General features: G+C 41.2%; 1 protein-coding gene and 1 non-coding gene across 2 annotated transcripts; one reads left to right on the top strand and one right to left on the bottom strand.

The window, feature by feature from the left end:
* Positions 1 to 707: 707 nt before the first annotated feature.
* On the bottom strand, positions 708 to 5,334 carry LOC135152184 (uncharacterized). The gene is made up of 4 exons (XM_064092018.1): positions 5,125 to 5,334; positions 4,654 to 5,034; positions 3,760 to 3,999; positions 708 to 3,645 (listed from the first exon to the last, which is right to left on the bottom strand). Exons 1-4 carry the CDS (start codon positions 5,332 to 5,334, stop codon positions 898 to 900), a joined length of 3,579 nt encoding a protein of 1,192 aa, XP_063948088.1. The 3' UTR covers positions 708 to 897.
* LOC135152532 (small nucleolar RNA R71) lies at positions 4,763 to 4,869 on the top strand. The gene has a single exon (XR_010291707.1). It is a non-coding gene; the product is annotated as a small nucleolar RNA R71 (small nucleolar RNA).
* Positions 5,335 to 9,830: the final 4,496 nt, after the last annotated feature.

Genomic DNA, 9,830 nt, shown 5'->3' with positions numbered 1-9,830 from the left:
CAATCTCTGTCCATTCACTTTAAATGATTCATTCGGCGTTGTCTCAAATATTTCAATCGCTCCATGTGAAAATACCGTCTTAACCGTGAAAGGACCAGACCACCTAGACTTCAACTTACCCGGAAATAGTCTTAGACGAGAGTTATAAAGTAGAACTTGTTGGCCAACAACGAACTCCTTTTGCACCAACTTCTTATCGTGCCATCGCTTGACTTTTTCCTTGTAAAGCTTGTTATTTTCGTACGCCTGAAGCCTGAACTCGTCGAGTTCATTTATTTGAAGCATTCGTTTCTCACCAGCAGCTGTCATATCAAAATTCAACTTCTTCAATGCCCAATATGCCTTGTGCTCTAACTCCGCGGGCAAATGACATGCTTTTCCATAAACCAGCTGAAAAGGAGACATCCCCAATGGAGTCTTATACGCCGTTCGATAGGCCCATACGGCCTCATCAAGCTTTAACGCCCAATCTTTTCTCGAAGGACTCACAACTTTCTCTAAGATTCGCTTGATTTCATGATTAGATACCTCAGCTTGCCCATTAGTTTGAGGATGATAGGCTGTGGCAACTCTATGATTGATACCAAACCGTTCCATCAGCGCTGTGAACTTGCGATTACAAAAGTGTGATCCTTCATCGCTGATTATGACTCGAGGAGTACCAAAACGAGTGAAAATGTTCTTCTGAAGAAAACTGATGACTACCGCAGCGGTGTTGGTTGGTAAAGCCTTGACTTCGACCCATTTAGACACGTAATCCACAGCGAGAAGAATGTAGAGATTATTGCAAGATGAGATAAAGGGTCCCATGAAGTCTATACCCCACACATCGAAGATTTCTACCTCAAGAAGTACATTGAGAGGCATTTCATCCCTTCGAGAGATATTACCAACCCTTTAGCAACGATCGCATTTCAACACAAACTGCTGAGCATCCTTGAAGAGTGTAGGCCAAAAGAAACCCGCCTGCAAGATACGAGCTGCTGTCTTCTGTCCTCCATAGTGTCCTCCATAAGTAGAGTCATGGTAAGCTTGCAAGATGCCTTCAATCTCACTGTATGGAATGCACCTTCGGATAATCTGATCAGAACCTTGTCGAAACAAGAATGGCTCATCCCAACGATACCACTTCGCCTCATGAAGAAACTTTTTCCTTTGAGCATAAGACAAATCGGGAGGTATGACATTACTCACCAAATAGTTAACTATATCAGCGAACCATGGCTCTTCTTCTTGAATCCCAAATAGCTGTTCATCAGGAAAAGACTCGTTGATCAAGGTGGTGTCTTTGGATGCTCGCGCTTCGTCTTCCAACCGAGAAAGATGATCAGCCACCTGATTTTCAGTGCCCTTTCTATCCTTAATTTCCAACTCGAATTCTTGAAGCAAGAGAACCCAACGAATCAAACGAGGTTTCGAATCTTTCTTCGACACTAAATACCGAATGGCAGCATGATCAGTGTAAACCAACACCTTCGTCCCAAGCAAATAAGACCTGAATTTCTCGAATCCATACACAATAGCCAGCAACTCCTTCTCCGTAGTAGTGTAATTCAGCTGAGCACCATTGAGAGTCTTACTAGCATAGTAAATCACATGAAAGATGTTGTTCTTTCTCTGACCAAGCACAGCTCCCACCGCATAGTCACTAGCATCACACATCATCTCGAAAGGCTCATTCCAATCAGGTGCAGTAATAACCGGTGCTGTGGTCAATTTCTTCTTGAGAGTTTCAAACGCCGCCAAACACTCTCCATCAAATTTGAAGGCCACATCCTTTTCTAACAAGTTGCACAAGGGTTTGGTGATTTTAGAGAAATCCTTGATGAACCGTCGATAGAAACCCGCGTGACCAAGAAAACTCCGAATCCCCTTTACTGAAATTGGTGGAGGCAGATTTTCAATTGTCTCCACCTTAGCTTTGTCCACCTCAAGACCCTTGTTCGAAACTTTATGCCCAAGAATTATGCCTTCTTGAACCATGAAGTGGCATTTTTCCCAATTAAGAACGAGATTAGTTTCCACACATCTTTTTAACACCATCGTCAAGTTGTTCAGGCATTCATCATAAGAAGAACCGAACACAGAAAAGTCATCCATGAACACCTCAACATTGGTACCAATCATCTCGGAGAAAATAGCCATCATGCATCTCTGAAAAGTTGCTGATGCACCACAAAGTCCAAAAGAAAGACGACGGAAAGCAAATGTGCCGAACGGGCAAGTGAAAGTGGTTTTCTCCTGATCCTCTGGTACGATACAAATCTGATTATACCCTGAATACCCATCAAGAAGACAATAGTACTCATGACCGGCCAACCTATCAAGCATCTGATCAATGAAAGGCAACGGAAAGTGATCTTTTCTGGTGGCTTTATTGAGCTTCCGATAGTCCATGCATATTCTCCAACCTGTGACTGTACGAGTCGGAATGAGCTCATTCTTCTCATTAGCTACCACGGTCATGCCTCCTTTCTTAGGCACACACTGAACAGGGCTCACCCAAGAACTATCCGAGATTGGATAAATAATGCCGGCATCAAGCCACTTAAGAATCTCCTTCTTCACCACTTCTTTCATGATTGGGTTGAGTCTTCTTTGATGCTCAACAGTGGGTTTACTACCCTCCTCGATCAGAATTTTATGTTGACAATAAGAAGGGCTGATTCCCTTGATATCTGCAATAGTCCATCCAATGGCTGATTTGAACTCCCTAAGAATTCTCAAAAGCTTTTCTTCCTCGATACCTGAAAGGTTAGATGCAATAATTACAGGTAATGTAGAAGCTTCGCCAAGAAAGGCATACCTTAGGTGTTCGGGAAGCTGCTTAAGCTCAAGTTTAGGAGCTTCAACAATAGAGGGTTTCAGCCGTTCATGAGAATCTTTCAATTCCGATAACCCAAGAGATTCAATTGGAGGATCCAACCGTCTTCTCCAAGGAGAAGCATTCAAGTATTGAAGGTGTTCTTCTTCCTCCTCACCACCGAATTCTGAGTCACCGGATATAACCCTTTCCAAGATGTCAGTTTTCAGCCTGTTATCAATTTCCGAATGGGCTGCAGCTTCGAGCATATCCACTTTAAAGCATTCCTCCTCATCTGATGGAAGTTTAATGGCATTGAACACATTGAAAGTAACCATCTGATCTTGAACTCTCATTGTGAGTTCACCCTTTTGAACATCAATCAAAGTCCGCCCCGTCGCAAGGAATGGTCTCCCCAAGATGATGGGAATCTTCTTATCTTCCTCAAAATCGAGAATGACAAAATCAGCAGGGAAGATTAGCTTATCTACCTTTACCAACACATCTTCAACTATCCCCCTTGGGTATGTAATCGAACGATCAGCCAGTTGCAAAGACATATTAGTAGGTTTCAGCTCCGGAAGACCAAGTTGCAAGAAAATAGACAAGGGCATCAGATTTATGCTAGCTCCCAAATCACACAAGCACTTGTCGAACGACAATTGCCCAATCGTACACGGGATTGTGAAACTTCCCGGATCTTTCAGCTTCGGGGGCAATTTCTGTTGCAACACAGCACTACACTCCTCGGTCAAAGCCACAGTCTCCAATTCCTCAGGTTTAAGTTTTCGAGATAGAATACCTTTCATGAATTTAGCATAACTCGGCATTTGTTCTAGAGCCTCCGCAAAAGGTATGTTGATTTGTAATTTCTTGAAGACCTCTAGAAATTTGGCGAATTGTTTGTCGAGCTTATGCTTTTGCAGTCTCTTCGGAAAAGGTGGAGGTGGATATACTTGCTTGACCCCAGTATCAGTTTTCGGGCTAGACTTTTCGGTTGATTCCTTGCTTGCTTCCTCGTTGACCTTATTCTTGTCAGCCTCAACAACAGTTTTTCCACTATCAGACTCAGAATAGAGCACGGGTGTTTCAACCTGTTGATCACTCTCTTCCTTGTTTCGCTCTGTTGCTGGTTCTTCATCCTTCGTAACCTTTCCGGACCTCAAGGTGACAGCCTGTACCTGTTCCTTCACTTCCTTCTTGCCCGGATTGGCCTCAGTATCACTAGGAAGAGTTCCTTGTGGTCTATTAATCAACGCATTAGCAATTTGCCCAATCTGATTCTCCAAAGTTTTGATTGACACCGATTGGCTTTTCACCATTAATCTTAATTCTTCCAATTCTGATCTTTCATTGGAAGACTGTCCAGCCACCCCATGATTTTGTTGCTGGAATCCGGGTGGATGGAATTGCTGTCTCGGTGCAAACTGTTGTTGAAACCCAGAAGGGTTAAAAGGTATAGATCCTTGCTGCTGAAACTGTTGCTGCTGTTGTGGCATGTAATTCTGATTATTGCTCCAACTGAAATTCGGATGATTCCGATTATTAGGATGATAAGTGGCCGGAGCTGGCTGTTGTGACCTCTGAAAGTTGCTCACAAACTGAGCGGATTCGCTCGATATAGCACACTGATCCGAAGAATGTGCTCCAGCACAGAGCTCGCAGACTGAAGGTGGCTGCTGATTTCCTAGATTTGCCAAAGAATCCACCTTCATAGTAAGAGCCTTAAGCTGAGCAGCTATGGCTGTAGTAGCATCAACATCTAGAATTCCTGCTGCTTTGCCCTGATGAAGACGCTGAGTAGGATTCTGATATTCATTCGCAGCCATCATCTCGATCAACTCATAAGCCTCATCATAGCTCTTAGCCCATAGAGCTCCGCCTGATGCAGCATCGAGCATTGGCCTCGATTGAGGACCCAACCCATTATAAAAGCAATTAATAACCATCCAATCAGGCATCCCATGGTGTGGGCACTTCCGAAGCATCTCCTTGTAGCGTTCCCAAGCTTCACATAAAGTTTCACCAGACAACTGAGAGAATTGAGTGATAGCATTCCTGATTGCAGCGGTTTTAGCCATATGGAAGAACTTAGTAAGAAATTTCTGAGCCAGATCCTCCCATGTCGTAATAGATCCTGCAGGAAGAGAATGCAACCATCCTTTAGCTTTATCCCTCAGAGAAAATGGGAACAACCTCAATCTGATGGCATCGTCCGTAACACCATTGAACTTGAAAGTGTCGCAGATCTCAATGAAGTCCCGAATATGAGTATTAGGATCCTCAGTCGGAGAACCCCCAAACTGCACTGAGTTCTGTACTATCTGAATAGTGCTCGGTTTGATCTCGAAAGTGTTGGCCTGAATTGCTGGCCTGACAATGCTCGATTGAATGTCATCGATTTTAGGCTCAGAGAAAGCCTTCAGAGCCTTAGGAATATTCACAGCTGGTGGTTGATCAACCATCGCATCAATCTCTATCGTTTCTTCCTTAATTAATGCTTCCTTACGAGCCTGAGAACGTGTTCGCATACACGTCACTCAAGTACCTGAAACACACACAACGAACTAAAGTGAGAAAAGAATCCAAGTCACTGAACTTTAACGACCACTAATGACAAGCACATAAACTAAAATAAAACACCGAGTCCCCGGCAGCGGCGCCAAAAACTTGTTCGCACAAAATCACGCAAGCGTACGTGGTCACAAGTAGTATAGAATCAAATTCAGTTCGTTCCCACAGAGACTGGTGTATTCAGAATTATGCACTAATGCACCAATGTATGATTATTATTCAATGCTTAGACAAATAGCAATTTGGGTTTTGGTTTTCTACTTAACTAATCCTATTTGAATTATGAAACTAAAAATTATCAACTAAGAGAATAACGATTTACTAATGAGAATAAACATGGGATTCTAGCTTCATTAACAACTTCATTCAGAGTTCTACCTTTTTCAATTGTAATGGTTGATAACTAATCAGATAACACGAGACTGATACACGCTAACTGTCGTTATACGTGCACCATACTGTTACACATCCACAATTAAGATAGAAGGTAAATAGACACCAATTATGCTTAGACCCTATATGTCTATAGAATTTGAAAACATAACGGTTGAAGAGCAAGTTATCTATCAAGATTACATAGGGCGATGCAGGATGGGTAAAATCACATCACAAGTCATGTTATCGAACACGAAACCTATGCTCGCATGGCAAGTTCTAAATCAATATATTCACTGTCGCTTCAATAAAGATTAACAACCAATCTAAGATGTTAGCTACGCATCCAAGACGAATAAGCACAACCAATACGAGGAAATCAAACCATCACATATGAACAAGGCAAATTAACTACTGAAATTCATTGATAAATCCGCTAAAATCCCATGACAATGATTAGTTCATAATTGAACTTCTCATCGTCATGGGTTCGAATGTAAACATTATACTAGATGTCTAAAACAAATACGAAAGTACTAGAGTAAGAGTTATGAAACAAATCCGAACGATAATCCACAATCACGCCTACTTCGAAGAATTACAAAGATGAAATTATGAAACTAGATCTTCGTTGTAGCCGTCACGTGCTCCTCGTAATGATTCTAGGTTGTTAGACTTTTCCCTTGAGCTTTTGTTTAAGTCCCACAGCGATCGGGCCTTCAAACGGATCAAGAATAGGCAATTCGGGCTTTTTCTCCCAACAGCATGGGGTGGAGACCCCGTCAGTGGGGTGGAGACCCCGTCAGTGGGGTGGAGACCCCATCAGTGGGGTGGAGACCCCGTCAGGGCAGCCTCTATTCTGATGAAGTGGGGTGGAGACCCCATCAGTGGGGTGGAGACCCCATCAGTGCAGAAATTTCTTCTTCAGAACGGGGTGGAGACCCCGTAAATGGGGTGGAGACCCCATTTGGGCAGCCCCGAACACTCTTGGAACCTTTCTTCCCTTTTCTCCTTCCTTGCTCGCTCGATCTTCGCGCCGTTTCCTCCACCTCTTAGCTCTGAATCCACCCTTTATCCTCCTCCTAGGGAACCTACACAACACCACAAAAACACATCAAAAACACCACATACTCGAGGCCAAATCATCAATTTAAGTCGAAACGAAGGCATTCCAAGTGGATATAAAATCCACTTATCAGGGACATCAGTTGAAACATGTATAGTTGAGGCTTTCAACTGATGAAGGCTGTTAAGCACATCAGTTGAAGGACAAACACTATTCAGCTGATGAAGGAGATCAGTTGAAGATAAAGAAGAAAAAGGCAAAGAAGCTGTGACAGTTGAGGCTGCGGTGATTGATTTTGAATGTAAATCCACAGAACACATTGTCACAGAAAAAGAAATTTGGTGAGAAAGATCCATCAAATCATCAAGATGATGATGATCAATCTCAGGGAGGGGCTTCTCCATGAAATCTAAAGATGGAGAATTTACAATTGTGGTGTGAATTAACTCCACATCCACAGAAGAGGTAGGGGAAAGTGTTTGAGCTGTAGAAATGGTGAGATCATGTATGTGTAAGATAGGTTGAGAAGTAGAAGGGGCTGTGACTCCATATTTATTAGAGTCACATCAAACTGACTTTGAAAATTTGCAGGCAGAAAATCTAGAATAGATGTCTGAGTGTGTGCAGAGTGCTTGGACTTGTCACTTTTGTGCTTCTTTCTCCCATAGGCCTTAATTGGTGACTGTGTGTCCCTCCCCCTCTTTTGTTGTGTCCCTAGACGGGGACTATTTTCAATAGCAACATCCTTTTGGGAGGATGCTGCTAGGGATGTGTTTGAATCCTTGTTAATCTCTATAGTCTTTTGGGAGACTGCAGAGTGGCTGGGCTAGTTATCACTCACTTCTCCAGCCTTATCCTCAGGGTTTCTTTGATGTTCACCCTGTCCCTCCCCCTCACTTCCTCCAATCACACTCCCCTCAGGTTTGTGTTTCTTGGTTTTTACAAAAGGTGCCTTTTGGGAGGCACCTGAGGTTGGTTTAGAGGATTTGGATTCTGAAGGATGTGCCACTTGTGTGGACTGTTGATGGGCCTCCTCAACAGCCCTGATGGCAGAAAGCAAAGAAGAAGAGGGTTGAGAAGGAGTAAAGGAAAAATCATGTACCTCTTTTTCTTTTCCAGCCTCCATTATTGGCAGGTAGACCACCTCTAAAGAGGGGTATAAGTTCATCCTCAAGAGGTCCTTGAACACCCTCTTTTCCTGCACAAAACTTGGAAGCTTGGCTTCCTTGTTAGAGATGACTAGCTTATCATCAACATGATTAGCCAGCATCATCAAAAATCTAACATAATATATGTTCTTAGGCCTATCAGTCCTATCACCTAACTTCTCCCCAATTTCATGAATCATCAAAGTGCCAAAGTTAAAGTACTCATTGGTCAAGAACATGTAAAGCATTTGTAAAATTTGAGAGGTAATAGCATTGAAATTACTAATTTTGCCAGAAAAGGATTTAACAAAGGCATCACATAAGTAACTCCACTCTCTCCTAAGACCTCTCCTCTCTATTTTACCTAATGCATCAGTAGGCAAAACATAATTCATGGCATATAGCATATTGACCAGTTGAATGTCAGAAGGCATAGAAGTAACAGTATTATCAGGAATATTTGGACGTTACAGAGTGTGTATAAGATCTGATACGGAAAAATGGTACCAACCGCTCTGATGCCAATTGTTAGGTCCTGAAACGATTGTAGAAGTGGGGGTTGAATACAATCGTCACTAAAAATCGCGGCGGAATAATCTGATTTGAATTAAACTTGTTAATCAGATTTTAATTAATTAATATAACAATGTTTTAAGTCGTTATATAATTAATAAGGTTCGTTTTAATGTCCACTAAAGTTCGTAGAATAAAATCGATAGGATGTATTCTAACTTAGTGATTAAAACAATCGAGTGATCAAAGCACAGAAAACTGTGAATATAACAATTGCAAGTTACAAACAACTTGAAAGCTTTTACAATGCTTGAACTACTTTGAAATGAAGAAGTGAAGCCATATATATAGGCAAAGCACTTGGAACTAGGTATGACATTGAAAGGAATGACTTAGTAGCTTAGATATGACATTTAAACACAAAGCCATGCCATAGAACAAAGAAGGAATGACATAAATAAACAAAGTCATACTGCCAGGGGCGGTATGACTTTCTTGCTTAGCCAACAAGGGTCACCAGACATGACATACACAGCAAAAGCCATGTGCACACAATCGGTATGACATATAATGTCATAATGGCCTAAACGGTATGACTTAATAAAGCCATACACACGCAAGTCATACACACAACAGAATGCCATACTGATGAACACGGTATGACATGAGAAATGTCATATACCTTCACACGGTATGACTTAAGTGAGTCAGTATGAGAAAGCCATGGAACAGGACACGGTATGACTTTTAAAAGCAAAGTCATACCGACTGCTAAAGTCAGTATGATTAACACGGTATGACATTGTTTAACAAAGTCATACCGAGTTATAAAATGTATAAAACATGTAATTTTTAATTGAATAAATATTCAATAATTACTCACTTAATTATATTAATTATATAAATTCATAAATTAAATTAATTCGAAGGTGAATCAATTTAATAAATAAATTATACAACTAATTTAATTATTTGATAAGTGAAATAATTAAAGGAATACTTATAAAATTAAATTCCTTCAGCAGCAGAGACTTCCGGCTTGATTAAACTTTGTAGATCTTTGTCTTGATCGAACGACCACTTGTAGTTGATGCAGAATACTTAATTAGAGTAACTGACACACAAATGTACTGTCTGGTTCATCTGTATCTAGCTGAATTAAGTATTCTTTATCAATTAAACATTTGAGATGTGGCTTGTTCGTCGATTCTTTGTCTTCGTAGTTCTTCTTCATTAGTAACAATAGTATGGAATCTTCTGAATAAATAAAGTATTAAAACTTTATACCTTCTGAACTTCTGGACGTGCTACAAAAGATTATTTGTACACTGAGGCTTGAACATATTAATGA

The sequence above is a fragment of the Daucus carota genome, chromosome 4 (assembly GCF_001625215.2).
Source record: "Daucus carota subsp. sativus chromosome 4, DH1 v3.0, whole genome shotgun sequence".
NCBI lineage: Eukaryota > Viridiplantae > Streptophyta > Magnoliopsida > Apiales > Apiaceae > Daucus > Daucus carota.
This window is presented reverse-complemented; position numbering and strand designations above follow the sequence as displayed.